The sequence below is a fragment of the Chanos chanos genome, chromosome 4 (assembly GCF_902362185.1).
Source record: "Chanos chanos chromosome 4, fChaCha1.1, whole genome shotgun sequence".
In the NCBI taxonomy this organism is placed as follows: Eukaryota; Metazoa; Chordata; class Actinopteri; order Gonorynchiformes; family Chanidae; genus Chanos; species Chanos chanos.
The window spans coordinates 33,332,680-33,348,503 of NC_044498.1; the positions used below are offsets into that span (position 1 = coordinate 33,332,680).

The window sequence follows — 15,824 nt, forward strand, 5'->3', positions numbered from 1 at the left end:
TTTTTTTTTTTTTGGATATTTGTATCTTCTGTTCTATTGTAAATTATTCAAAGTGTTAGCCAGAGTGAGGTAAACAAATAAATGTGAATATGAATATTTGTTAAAGCTTTGTTTGAACTTCAACAATACTGAACGAGTTGGCATTCTGTTTTGTTTAACCACGTCTCCTCAGTCAAACACAAAGACTCAATCCTTTCACTGACCTTGCCCTCGCCAACATTTAATCTTATTCAAGTCAGAGCTGTATAATCATACAACAAGAATTTAATCATGTTATAATGCAAAGGAAACTAAGATATCAAGTCTCTTCATGTCTTTGAGGGAATATGCAAAACATATTCAACATATTCACATACTGAGCACACAAAATCTTTGTGTGTAATTCAACCAAAGCTGGCAAGTCAGACAAAAGAATGAGCAGCCAAGAGATTTTTTGTTTATTTAATTTTTTTCAAATCCAACAAATCAAACACTAAAATGTTCCAACAGGCTTTATTTGAACAGCTATCCCTCCTATTTTGGACTGAAGTGCTACGTGGCCCACGATTATGTAACTATGCAGAAACAAAAAACTGAAATGCAGAGACTGATTTGTCATGAGGTAAGAGTGATTACATATGATTTAGTGTCCAATCACTGACCTAACTGGCAGAATAATCATACATGCATTTGTAATGATATTAATGAAATACAAAATGGATGCAGCTCAAATCTTCGAACGAAGTGCACTCTATGAATACTCTTAAAAAAAAAAAAAACAGTTGAAAATGTGTATCAAGTTCACATATAAGTCAAGCACCTGCCAGCAGCAACTGAAAAAAAAAACACTTCAGGTGATGGAATCTGGGCAAAGTGATCAAAAACAACTTAGTCAGTGCCCTCCAACTCCAAAATCAAGAGCCAACAGGCCCACAGCTACCAGTGTGAATACCCAGCGGCTTGCGTGAGATTGACAGAGACAGGTGCTAGCGCATGTTAGCCACGCTACCTGTCAGCGTGTTTTATGAACCCAAGCATTATAAAACACATTCTTTTGCTCCTCCCAATTATCCTTTTTTTTTTCTCTTCTTCCCCTCTTGGACCAAGTTTGAAACATTCGATCTTTGCATTCTTCACAGGAGTGCACAGAGGCAGTCCCCGTGTGGCACAGAGGATTCTGTTGGAGACGTTGAGGCATGTCGTTTGGACACAGTCTCCACATTCCTATTCAATGCCAATGCACATACATTCAGTCCATAAAAAAAATGTTCTGCACAGTCTGATGATGAGGGGCTGAACTAGACTCTCCTTCACTTCTATCAGAGTGCAGCATTGAGCTCCTTTCAACGTTTCTCTTCTTCTATATCATGACCAAAAGCAGAGCATGCATACTGTGCCAAAGATATTAATAATCCATTAAGTTCCCATCTGTGTGTGTGTGTGTGTGTGTGTGTCTGAGAGAGAGAGAGAGAGAGAGAGAGAGAGAGAGAGAGAGAGAGAGGGAAAGAGAGAGGGAGAAGGAGACGGGGAGTGGGACAGTGAGTACTTCAAATGACCCTGTGAAATATTACAATTTTTTTTTTGTCTTTATTCAAAACATCTGCATAGACCTTTGAGGAGGAACAGTGCAAACAGTGTCATTCCAATAGCAGCATGGGATAGTTTTTACATGCTCAGAGCTGTGCAGCTGCAGTAGCATAATAACCTCTATGTGTGTGTGTGTGTGTGTGCAGAATATGTGCAGAGCAGTGTTATGCACCAAGACCAGCACTTAACTGTAGTCTGTTGAAACACTGCATTACTCAAGAGCATAAAAATAGAGTGTCTGAAGCTAAAAAGGACCCACAGAACCTGTCTGTTTAGGAAAACTCAGCTTCTGTATTCAACACATATATATACTGAACCAAAGAGCATCACTAAATTGATACAGAAATCAGCACTTCTGCATATTTTATACTCACACAATAGCACAATGACTCAATGGAAGAGAGTACAAGCAAAGCTGTAAACTCATGCATTTGATTTCCACATCACCAGAAAACAACACTACCTCATTACATTAAAAAAAGATAATAAACAAATAAATAAATGAACAAAAAAACCTTCAAATAATATCTGCACTATCACAATGTTGCCAGAAAGATCTGTTCACTATTCAGGATTCCCTCTGCATATATGAGTGTATATATAAATATATATATATATATATATATGGCGTGCGTGTGTGTGTGTGTGTGTGTGTGTGTGTGTGTGTGTGTGTGTGTGTGTGTGCGCTAGACAGAGAGACACTAATAAAAAAAAAAAAAAATCAACATTTAACATCATCTGCCCTCACCTCCTCTCACTGCCAATCTTATCATGAGAGATAACTTTGGTATGCTATCATTTTTCACATTCTTAATGACAAGTTTGGACACTGTAGTTTCAAAGTCAACCCTGATCTGAGATACTCCTGCAGGCAACCACATTAAAGACACACAGATTGCCTATAGAATTCAACACCCTGTACTTACAAGCCATAATCACAGAGAACACATTGCTTTATGCACCAGAAGAAAACAATTAGTTACTATTTATGACTACCATTACAGAACCACAGGACTAAATGTGGCGAGTGATGCAGACGATAGGCACAGAAAACAAAACCTTCTCTGACCCATGTCAGAGTGTTTTCCTTTGCCAAATATTGATCTGATGCACAATATGTATGGTAGATTGGCCCTCTTGTGGACAAAGCATGAACTACACCATGATATAAACTAATCCCACTCCTGGCAACAAGGATCATTGAATTTATTGTACTAGATCAAGCAGATATGCAGATAAAAACAGATTTGAAAATACATCAGATAAAGAGTAGCTGCCTTACATTCTCTGATATGAAAGACCAATACATACCATCCATCACCAACGCATGAACATGAAAGTGAAATAAAAACAAACTGTTTTCAATATCTGTGTATTGCTAAATCAAATGTTTACAGATGCTGAATTCAAGCCATAAAAGCTTAAGAGCCCTCCTGCAGTGAATTTGTCAAACTGCTTGCTGCTGGCTGAGCTACATCCAACATTACCATTAATCAAGAAACATACGCCCTGTTCACCAGATTTAACATTGGGGTAAATTGCTACTTACTTTCTAATCATGCCTTTCCTTAATTAAAATGAATGTTCTTCATCAAATCAATTGCTTTTAGCTCTCTGATTCCCTTGGACAACCTCTCAAACCACTGGAGGAGAATGAAAGCACTGATGTTAAACTTCCTTTGGAACAATAAGAAAGCTTATATCAAAACAACAACACTTTTTTGTTTTGTTTTGACACCATGCTCCACTATCCACTCAGTATTCTGCATTACAGCATTCTATTGAGCAAATAATCATTCATCCTTATAGGTTGCATTAATATGCCAATTAAAACTGCTTGTGGAAAATTTGGCCAAATTATCACACACATGTTGCATATGCTGTGCTCAGTCTGTAACCTGTGCGAATTACCCAAATTATGGTTTTCATACTCTCCTATTTTCTTGTCATAATCTGATGTCAGATGGGCAAACTGCACACTTTCAAACTTGGAGCTGCCGGGTCACTCATAAGTTAGCCCATATCTAATACAGGCCAATGCTCCTCTCAGGGTTTTCAAAGTGCATTCCACCTCCGGGGACATCATTCTGTTTCTATCGGCAGTTGTACTTTGCCATGAAAGTTTACAGGGAACCATGTTTAGACTGGTTATCCTATACCCTTTATAGAGCATTATTTTATCTCGACTGCATCCAAACGGTCTAGAATTTATTCTGTTTTGCTTAATGCATCATACAAATCCCTAGCAATTTTCTCTGTCAGGTAATCCAATATTAAGCCTTCAGCTGTTGACCTAAATTGGCAAACTATTCGGACTAACGTTTCTCTTTCTCCCGGTGACCTCAAACATAAATTTATGCATTCAAATTTGTGCGTACAGCATATTTCTCCGCTCATAAATGACACTAAATGAAGGTTGGGTCTTGACCTGAGAGCACCCTCTGTTCAAATGATAAACACAGAACATACATTCATATGGTTTAGGAATGCACACCAGCGTTATGGAAGGTAGTATCTAACCTTTTTTCTGCAATTTGTGGGAAAATGTTTCTGTCCAGGGTTACAGCAGACAAGAAATTAATCATTTAGGTTTGGTAATATCCTTATTCCATTTCTAAAGGAAAGCTGGTCCCCTGCTTTTTCTGACAGTCTGTCTCTTAAATTAGCATCAGCTGAATGCATCGAGCAGGTTCAGCTGACTCTGAAGTAATAAGCCACATCATCAATACAAATCCACAACTCAAGATGACGCCAACTCCTCTCTGTCTTACTCTGCTTTGATAGTTAATAATTTATAGGCGATCTGTTTTTGGTTTATGTCTTGCTGGTCTCTGTTTTCATCTATCTATGTATCTATATGTCTACCTATGTATCTATCTATGTATCTCTGTAACTATCTATCTATCTATCTATCTATCCATCTATCTATCTATCTATCTGTCCATTTCTTTTTAGGTTATGAGACATAGGTGATCAAGTACTATCCCATTTTTTCTCTCCCTTTCTCCTCATCTCTTTTTTAGTTCAGCCCTTGAGCAGAGTGGAAGTGTGTGTGTGTGTGTGTGGGGGGGGGGGGGGGGGGGGGGGGGGGGGGGGGGGGGGGGGGGGGCAGTCTGGGTTTTAAAGAATAGAATATTCCTGGACTGATTTTGTTTTCTATTTGATCTTTTTTCTGTTCTTCTCTTCTTTCTTTTGCTCTGCCCCTGTTTTGATGTCTTGCTCTTTTGTTGTATCAGAAATAATTCTCCAACCCCTGCCTGGAATGGTCTCTATTTGTAACTTTAATGGAGTAATTTATTCACACACACACACACACACACACAGACACACACACACAAAACTGTTGTGCTGACTTGCCTGAAAGTGCAGAATTATGGTCCATATTAAACCCAAGGTGAGTTTAGGGTTCCCATCTGTGATGTCATCGTTTCTAATATTCACCAGTTTCACCTGTGGACATGAGCAATTATATGACAATGTGAAAAATCAAATAAACTGGTTCTAAGCCTGTTTCACTGCCTGCCCCAAAAATGGATATTGTATCACCCAGTGTCACTTGGAATCATTAAGTGAGATCTACTGCATGTATTTATTGTCACACAGTCTCAACAAATACACCTTGTGAAATTTTTACAGACAATTATTGAGCTCTACAACTGGCCCCTGCACTAAACACTTTGACCCCTGACAAAATAGAGCTAAATATTTTCATATGAAGAATGTGCTGTGTACTCACCACAAGAGGGCACTAGAACACAACCCATTCTTTGCAGAGGCCTTAGGTAGCTTTGAGAGATATCTACTTCACAGTTTTCATTGTGCATTATCTAATCTAGATCTAAATAAACTTGAATAGTATCCCTTTGAGACAACCTTTTGTCAAAAATTGCAGGTTTTGCAAGTACATTTGCATAAAATTAAGCAGATTTGTCTTTGATCTAAGGTATTTTAAAAGCAATTGGTTGCTTTCTTTGCTGTTTTTTTATAGATAAGTCTCAGAAGTTTCCAATTGGAAATTGTTCAGCACAGCAAGGACATCAAGAGAAACGCTGAATATATGACAGCAACAAAGATGCATTTCTCAGGCTAGTCTCAGTTGGGTCTCTCTTTAAAAATCTTCATAAATATGACCTGTCACTAGACCAATTTGGTTTAGAACAACTTTTCTATGACCTCATTCTACTGTTTATTGCCCTTTAACTATTAACATGAAAGACAATTACTACATACTGTTACCTGGATGTTAAAGAGTGAAACAGTGCACAGTGCTTGCCAAATGAATAGGAGCAGGGTTAAACAAAAGTTTGGCAAGCAGATAATCTACAGTTTTATGTCCCAGCCTAGGAAGCTTCTCTTTTAAGTTTGGCTTTCAGCCTGTGATGTCATGTTTTTGTAGAGCTAAGTAAGAGATGCCCTTCCCTTGAATACTGGTTTGGGAAGTCATTAACATCTGCATTGCAAACAATACCAGACTTCTCCCACAAACAACCCACTTATTACACTGCTTAAAAACGAAAACCAAATTTTACACTTAAATGTTATCCTAAACACATATTTAAAAAACAGAGCACCGATCCACGGGATGTAAAAGATGTCAAGTACATGCTGATGCATTGAAATGTGTGGTCGTTTTCAGCCTCACCTGTCGGCGTTTTAAGAAGTCTAGTGCTATCTGTACATTCTGGAGTCTGTGGAAGCGCATACGGCCTTTCTCCCGTGGCTGCGGAGAGGAGAGGAAAAGGGAAGAGAGTGATGTCAGACATGTCAAAAGTTTTTCTCTTTTTTTTGTCTCAGCCCTGTTCTCACGTTCACAGACTCACCACACCAGCATTAGAGGCTAGATGAGCAGGAGGAACAGCTCTGTTATTTATCTCCTGCAGAAAAGAGAGAGATTCACACCTGACCTATCATCTGAGGTCAATGCTACGAGTGTCTGCTATAAGACATCAACAACAGCAAAAGGAAAATGGATAACCTCTCCTTCACACCAGTCTGTGGAGAGGCCTGCAGAAGGACAAGTGGAAAAAATATTCAAAAAATCCACCCCAGAGACTTAAGTATGAACTTCACAGACACAGGCAGTGAAAGCAATATTTTTCCATTCCCTGTGTGTACAATTCATAAAGTAAGGCAAAAATCTGAAAAAAAACCTTCTAGTGAAAATAGCTTCATTCATTTCAAATTAATGAGTCAGTCGCGAGACTCTCAGAAACATGGTGTTAATGGGGTACTGATGGGGTAAGCCAAGGCTTGTGTTCAGAGGAAGCTGACGGTCAAAAGGCCCAGGCATGAAACACGTGGAAAACGAGGGCCAGGGTGGGAGCTAATGCGATGGAAAATGCATGAGAGTTTGGTAAGCTGGACAGCTGAACAAAAAACAGTTCTGTGTCAGAAACAGCCTCCATGAAGTCAGACCTCTCCACTGCCCAGCAGAGAAGGCAGAGAAAATCCACACATTCGTCAAAAACCCAGGACATTTCTCCATTAATACATATACTTAAAATATAAGAAAAAAAAGTCAGCCACACAAACATACAAATGTCCTTCAAATGAGAATGAGTGTGTAGAATGAAGCATGGATGATGTGTGACTTGTGAAAGCACCAAGAAATATATAGGTTTGAATGTAGAGCTGTGTGACACGAAAAGCCACTGAGGTTGGAAATAAAGGCCCAAAGACAGAGATAAAAAGGAAAGAAAAAAATGTTTAAGAATTTGCTACCCACTTTACTGTGGTAACAAGGCAAAACAAGGCTGAACAAAATGCATTCAACACTATTAGTTCTGTGTGCAAAAGAACTTTCAGGGCCTTTAGTTCACCGCACAAGCTTGTCTGTCTTTGGAGAAGCCCCTGCTGATATTTTGAAGTGTTTCATAGAAACCTTATTCATTTAAACCCTGTTCTGAGCAAGGGCCTTGCTCAAACACAGTGAGGCATGTGGGAATCAGCCTGCTCCAGCAATAAAGCTTACAGAAATGTGGTGTATCCTCATCAGCTAAGGAACAAACCTCAAAATAACTCCCAACAGTCCACAAGAGAATATCTGCTTTTGTTTGGCACACTTATTAATGACCACAGCACACTCTATATTAGTACTGTTACAAGGGGGGAGGGCAGCTGCCCACACCTACCCCCTTATCATCATCATCATCCTGCGAATTTCCATGCCGCTCAACCGCACATGCTTCAGCCGCACTCACCAACCGCAACGTCTTCAGAAAATCACGCTCCCTTGGCTTACACGAGTGAACGTTAGCGTCAGAAAGAGATAACACGCACACACACAAACACACAAACACAATGGGAGACACACATACATGTGGAAAAATGAAGAGAAAATGAACAGAGATATGAAGGGAAAGGAGGACAGAGGAAAAAGGGAGGGGGCAGAAAAGAAACAGGGAGTAAACAAAAGAAAGTTCTCCGTCTGACAAGGTGGCCATTTCCCTCTCTAACTTTCTGAGAGAGGCTCCTTGCTTCATTCTGGCAGTGCTCAAAGTGTCATTACACATAAGACAGCGAAGCAGAGAAGCACATTTATGATCCTGCCGGCAATTTCTGTTGTTAAGAGTCTCAGTGTTTCCCTAAGCATCTAACATACCTAATTTTCAAACAGTCCTGCTTAAACACAGTGACTAAATAAAGAGATTTCCATTCAGCAGGCTTTCAAAACTCTCCACATGTTCAAATCTTGCTGTGCTATTCGGTGTGCATTAGTAACTAACTGATTTTTAAAATGCTTTATGTGACCATTTTAACAAAGACAGAAGATGTATGCAAATAATTAGTTTTGGTATTTATGCATATAATTAGCTTTTGGTATTGTTCTGGAAAATGTATTTTCACAGATAAAAATTAAAGGCAGCCTACTTACAGAGTGTTGGGTAACACTGTTACCATAGATTGAGAATAACTAGTGTTCGACAAAGAATCTTAATATTTGACTTTAATGTTACACATTCTCAACACACCCTCATCTCTGGATGTATAACTCCAAATGTGCGAAGCATGAATTTGCCGGAGGCCAGAGAAGCACTCTCTCATTTTAAAAAAACATTCAATGACTTGTACATCAGAGCCGAAGACGAATTCTCCAATGTGCTAAAACGGTCTCTATTATGAGCCAATACAGCATTAATCTTTGTATAATGACATAAAAATCAAACATTTTTTTCAAATTGCGTCGACAATGACCACCTTGACAAGTAGGGGCTTTGCTCCTACAACAACATATCAAAAATTAACCATGGACAGATTTTGCATGCTATTTAAATGCAGTAAGTATAAACTGAGAACAACACTGTAAATAGTAAAATAATATAACATATACAATGCATATACATCACCGTGAACAGTTTCAAAACAGTGAAGTGACTCTCTAATTCAACTTTCAACCATAGTTTTAAGTAAAAGTTGAGGTAGAAAAGTGACATGCATTCTGTGGGCAAATTACGGTGTATCTCAGGCATAGCGGTGCAATGTTAGCTGCAATCTAGACTTTCAGCATGAAACACGCAAGTATCGATTATGTAACTGAACTTTAAAACACAGCATAGCGAATAGCAGGTTAAGCATTTTTTTAAATGGCTTCAGTTTTTTGTTTTTTTTTAGTTTGACACACTGCTGTGGACTGGTGTGGATAATGGTGTTGCAGTGACCTTCCTAAGAGGACAGTGCGTGTTTTTCGTGAGAGGCTGCAGTTGTATCAAAGCACGTTTAACGCAGAAACCCCCGATCTTTTCACACTTCGAATACAACCACTCAGTAGATGATGAACATATATGTGGATATTACGCGTGATGGCAAACGTGGAGCCAAGAGAACTGAAAAGTGACAGAAAATATTACTCACCAAAATCTCACCAGACAAGACCTCCAGCAACGAGATCAAGTTATGTCCATCTCTCAAATCCTCGTATAGATCATTTATATGCTTTCGTACCTACAATGTAAAGAGACAAATTAAGACTTCTGTAATAAACAAAATGAACTCAATTTGACTGCATTCAGAGCATGTTCAGTTTTATCATATTTATACATGATCAATAATCTAATCATATACAGCACTTGCAAGTCATTTCATATATTAGGCAACAATTCATTATCATGCAATAATATGAATAAATATGAAGGCATCACGATAATATGGTGTCAAGTGACATGCCTTGAAAATTATTAAAAGAACTGCTTTGGGGCTTTTAAATGAATCAACAGAAAATAAAAATGATACGATAAACATATACAAAAATGCAGAGATAAAAATGATATGACACAACATTTCTGATATCATTCCAATCTATGACCTAGGCTAACATTTACATCCCACCCATCACGTGATCTCTACACAATGTTAGCTTGTTTACCTGTCCAAAAAAAAAAAAAAAAAAGACCTGTACAAACATATTCTCACACCAAGTTAAACAAGTTTTGACCTGACTGCTCTCCAACGTATTTCAAAAACTTTAAATGAATGTCTGTATATGCTCAAGATTTGGTTGGTATTGACCATTATGCTCGGCTGAGAGAAAGGGAAAAGTAACTAATCCTCATGTCTTTTTTCCGGCATTGTCCTTCTAACAGCAAGCCAGGGTAACAGGTTGACTATCATTCATTGACTAATGAACTATAGCCATTTGGACTTTACTGAGCGGTTGCTGTAGTCACCAGGTGGTCAACCGTCTGTCCATGTGACTCAGAAACAGCTGTATCACTGGCCACTGGCAAGTGTGGGAATGTTATCTGTGGGTCTCTACTCACTTTATCTTAACAGTCAGAGGCATTGGTAGCAGGCCCTCTGCTGTCAGTTGACTGTGTTTTCCCTAACTGTCCTGAATACCACGCCACTGAGGTCACCCCACTGCCTCAGTGACCTGCTTTTACCCAGTCCCCCCCCCCCCCCTCCCTCCCCGCCTCTCTCTCTCTCTCTCTCTCTCTCTCTCTCTCTCTCTCTCTCTCTCTCTCTCTCTCTGTCTCCCTCTCTCTCTCATAAAATCCCCCCATCAGTCACAGCTGTGGGGCCAAAATAGAATGCCCAAATCCATTTCTGGGTCATGCAGTTTCCCCCTGTTACATGATGTTAGTCAGCACCTTAGGCACTGCATCAGACACAAGCATATCCCAGCTCCAACAAGTGTCTCTCAGGATCCAAGAGAATCCTTGATCACATGATACAAACACTCAAAGACCAAATACAGAAACTCTTGTGGGACCTATTAACAGATTAGAAACCAATAAATGATTTTTTTTTAACTAGGCAGATACAGGACATCAGGTCCTAGAGTCTGCCTAGAGTTCAGCTGTCAGTCAAATCACTGCTGTTCAATGTTACTCAAACAGAACAGCAGCACTGGAATCAGAAAATGTATCTCTGTGTACATGTAATGTATAAATGTAGTACATTCTCTTATACCCATCTTAAATAAAAGAGGATTAAATGCTGTACCTAAATACAGGATTTATTTCACAGTAAATAGAGATTACATCTATATTTTTTGTTTTTTATGGAGCATAACACCAACATTAACCGCATTCATCTCTGTGGAGTCATCTGCAGATACTTGCTCATTTAGCTGACATGAAGATGTAGTGAAGAAGGTCTAAACAAACAAAGGCAGTTCATTACATGCATATGTCTGCACAAAATCGTGAATATCTTCCTAAACAAACACTAGCAAGCTGTCTAAAAAAACATTCTTTGTAAGTTAGGTGTCTGCCAAGAATAAAAGGAAAGTTACTTCAGGAAAATGAAAGGTAGTACTGTAGACACTCAGGGTGTGACTCTCATAAGATTACTCACACACATAATTGTTTGGTTTCATAGTTATGGAAACACTAGAGCTAAATACTTTGATCACTTGTTCTATGCTTGTAACATCTATGTCACATACTAGAGGAGAGAGTGCGTGGAATTTATTTAAACAGTATAACCAGGGACCACAAGAGACTAAAACAGTCACAGGATACATGCAGGTGAACTAAAAGGCTTCTCAAAATATACTTTGCTCAGGAAATCACTACAAACTTCAAACAGGGTCAGAATGTCAGGTAGGGCTAAATCCACACAAAGGAAACAAGGTTAAACCAGGGCTATTTGTTCAAACTGAAAGGCAAACTAGATTAACAAAACCAGGTGAAAACAAATTGAATAATTAATTAACTGGAACAGGGAAAAGAAGGTAGAGACTACAATGAAAATAGAGTATTAAACCTCTAGCAGAGTGGGGAGTTATAATCCAAAAAAAAAAACAAAAGAAAAGAAAAAAAGAAAGAAAAGAAAAAGCGCAAAGGCAAGCTATGAAACCTTAAATAGATTAAAAAAAAAGAAAGAAAGAAAGAAAGAAATAGCACAGTACTGTGCTGTACATATAGCTGAAGTGATCAGAAACAACTGCTCCTCCATAAATGAAATAAATGACTCCTACATGATTGACTGAAAGCTCAGTTGCTCAGGCAAACCACTAATAATAAGAAAATTTTAAAAATCATACATTGTTTACGTATATGCAAAATCTGTACATTCAATTAAAAAAAAATCATATTTTACTGAGGTGGTTTAAAATTAGACCATTTTATCAGCTATGACACTTTCCCACACATACATGTTTACTAAGGCCTCTATCCTACCAAAGATGAGCTGCCTTTAGTCATCTCTTTAAGGATCCATAATACCTCCAGACCAGTGAGAAAGAGCATCATTAAAACGCTCTAGAAGGCTCAAAGGCTCATTTTCCGGGTAATTCTAACATGACCTAAAAGGTGGAGTCAAGCTGACATAAAAGAGGCTTAATTTTTTTGTGAAAGGTGTTACAGTGACTATCCTCTCCTGTGTTTAGTGAAGTCACGTGTCAGGCTTAGTACATGTTTTATGATGCTACTGATAATATGCTGCTCTTTGAAATGAAATGGTGCATGGGACAGGGTTTGTTTTCCATTGGGAGGGCAGAACATAAGGTTTTACCTGGTAAAAAAAAACAGTTTAGTTCAATATGTTGTACTGATGCTACAACACTGCTGTGATCTCCATGGTGTATTGGTCTCTGTACCTTTTTTTTGCTTTTCCTTTTTTTCTCCACTAACAATAAAGGGTGGTAAGGTCTCTCTCTCTCTCTCTCTCTCTCTCTCTCTCTGTTTTTCCATATACTGTCCATCTGCAGGTCTGGACCACAGACAATGTCGCAGCATTCTTGATTTGTAAATTCTGTTAGATAGTTAGGGGTGTTAGATATTTAGGGATATGAGATAATGAGTAGTGCAACATGGCAAATGAATGGGCAAATTTGTTTGGTTCTTTTACTGCTACAGTCTTTTGTCCTCATCACTTTTATAAAACAGCTTTTTTGTGTTTATTCCCCTTGGTCACCTAGATGTTAGCTGGGATGTAGCAAAGGCATGTTCTAGGTATTCTCCCTAATTTAATATTTGTTTCAAACATTTCAGCAGACGATTTTAATGGCCAAGTGGGGCAATTTTCACAAAGTAATATCTGCTGCGTAACTAAATTACTTAAGAATATCAAGTCTACATGCTGTCCAGTGTAACGCTGGTCTAATCTCTGATCTGTCAGTAACAAATCATACAAAATGTTAGAGGTAAAAAAAAACCTCCCACTATTCATAAAAAACATAGTGTGAGATAACAGCCGTTATGTGCTGCCTGCCAATATTTGGAGTAATAAAGCTAGTTATCACTGCATTGTCAACACATAAAACGAGACAGATGCTGAATTTTAACATAGGTAACAGTGTCACTACAGTACTCAGTAAATGCAAACAGTTCAAGGAAGACAGGCAGGAAGCACAGCTTTGTCCATGGTTTTTGTTTCTCAAAGATGCTCCAATAGAACTTCGCCTGATGCTCCTCTGACTTTTGAAGTCAATTAAACTATTTATCCTGGCACAGCTGCAAATACCAGTCTCACAGGTGAATAACTTAAGTTTGTATAAGGCCAGTTACGTTTCACTGTAGATTAGCTGCAGTTCCGGTTTTATCAGGACAGCTCAGCGTGGGGTGAAGTTGTTTTGAATGCTGACATTAAAATATCAAATATCAGATTTGTTAAATATCGAATCTGTTCTACACAACAGAATCAAACACTGAAACATTGAAGGACAAAACCTTACCTTCAGGAGATGTTGGTTTATCCATTTTGTAAATGTCTTTTTCTGTACTCTGTCTCTTTCATCTATAAAAAAGTGATAATAAACAGAATTAGTATAAACAGAATTAACAGTCCAGAATAGGTACAATGACTAAAGCGAACACTCTGCAATTTTTAACTGAAAATGGAGGAATCAAGGTAGAACACAAGGCTTGAAATACTTTACCAGCTTTCTTACAGTTATGTAATACAAGGAATGTATTTGCATTAATGTAAGTGAATATGAGCCAAATTTATTGATAAAAAAGAAAATGAGGAATATCCAACACACTGGAATACACAATCTCCTGCCCAGCCACAAGTGGCAGGTGGATGAGTATTCATCAGCCGTTCATTTTAAAATGATTATTGTCCGACAGGCATGTGTCGTGATATTGAGAAAACATGAAATATATGCATAAAGTATAAAGGAAGGAAATTTATCCTCAGTTATAGCTTAGCGCTTACATCAAGTTTACAAGGCAAGCGGTCCATGAGATATTTGCAAACATATTATTATTCATATGCTCTGAAAATCCTGGATAATTTTAGAAGTTTATATGAAGAAACTAAACCTCCATGAGGCTTTGTTTCCATTACTCATGCCCTCAGACTGCAGCAAAATGTTGACCACAGTATTTTTTTTGTTTCTCGTAGCTATGGAAACAGGTCAGCCCTTCAGTGCTAAGACTCTCTGAGAGAATTTCATGGTATGAAAAGATTCAATTATGCTATTGTCCATCAAAAGTTACTCATACACATGTCTGTATTGGAGGAAAGAAATGAAAGAGAACAGCAACAGGCTTGTGTGTTTCCCACAGTTACAGCAAGAACTAGATAGCAACTGAGACAAAGTATATGTTTGTTCAACACTTTCCACGTCCTCACTTTAACTTTCTTATTCATACCGTTCAAGGATTTTTGGACCAGAAAAACAACTGCTGAAAGCTACCTCCTCTCTTCCTCTCCCTGTATCCACAGACTGACACCTCACAGCAGACTACATAGCCACTGAACAGCATCTTGTAGACCTGTCACATCTTGCTTAGCCTCAGTAAGCAGCTCAACACATAGCAAGCACATACAGAACTTAAAAAAACACCAGAGTATCTCATTTAAACACAAAGGCAAAACCATTCTCACAGTGCTTTCCTCACGTTCAGCAGCACATGCTCCAAATCCCTCTGAACTTTGGAACCACAAATGTAAACACAAAATATCTTTACACAATATGGATTGCCTGCTCTGAGAAGCAAGCAAAGAAACACCCCCTGTTAGGCAGACTTTCATAGCTTTACTCAGAGTGTGGTAAAAAATGAATGAAACAGGAAGTGGTTTACAACTACTGACCCATACAGCACATGAGGGAGGCCAGGTGAGCGGTGCGCTCGCCGTTAGTCCGCAGCAGGCGCCACATCCCTGCAGACAGATCTGACGGAGCCAGAACCGCGCACATCTCGACTCAAGCCGAGGGGACACCGCGTGCTTTCCCTAAGACCTAAGGACCGACTCCCGTCTGCCTGCCTGACTGAATGACTGAGTGAGAGCCTCCAGGGCAGCAGCTACTCCCATTCTCTTCAGCTGCTCAAAACGAGTCCTGTCAGGTTTTCCGCCGCCACGCTCTGAGTAAGAGGCTCCTCTGCATGTCTAATGTTTGCTTAAGGGCAGTGCACTTTGCTTCCACTGACTAACTGCAACTCCTTAGAAACAGGAGCAAAGCGTGGCCAACTCAGAATGAGGCTTAGATCGCCGTGGTTAGGCTTTGACAGAGGAACCTCTTGGCACTCTCGGCACACTCAGCAAACGCTAATGGCCATGAATGAGTCTTTACCAGTGCATCTACTGATTTATTTCAACGAATTTGATTGCACGCCACAAGTGTGCAATCAAATGAACAGTTGATGTAGTTGGTTTACATTTTATATTTCCTAAATGTCTTAACTAAAAATAAAAAAGCTAAAAAAAAAAACGTCTTAACATTGTTTTAAAATATAGCAGATTACATCCCATAGATTATAGCCACTCCTTCATGCTGGCCTTGAAATCCACCTTGCAGAGTAGCTGTGAGAAATCTTAATTATCATGATGAAATGAGCCATGTACTTTGACTGTGAGTTTAAAGT

At 38.8% G+C, this 15,824-nt stretch overlaps 1 protein-coding gene across 1 annotated transcript in view; it reads right to left on the reverse strand.

Annotated features, from left to right (window-relative positions):
- The window catches only part of dst (dystonin), a 116,231-nt gene that overhangs the window by 77,568 nt on the left and 22,839 nt on the right, over positions 1–15,824 (reverse strand). Inside the window, exons 5-8 of the mRNA XM_030770487.1 lie at positions 13,685–13,746; positions 9,418–9,507; positions 6,209–6,286; positions 4,924–5,016 (exon numbers count right to left, since the gene is read on the reverse strand). Of these exons, the coding sequence (XP_030626347.1) occupies positions 4,924–5,016; positions 6,209–6,286; positions 9,418–9,507; positions 13,685–13,746 (323 nt within the window). The remainder of the gene's footprint in view (positions 1–4,923; positions 5,017–6,208; positions 6,287–9,417; positions 9,508–13,684; positions 13,747–15,824) is intronic.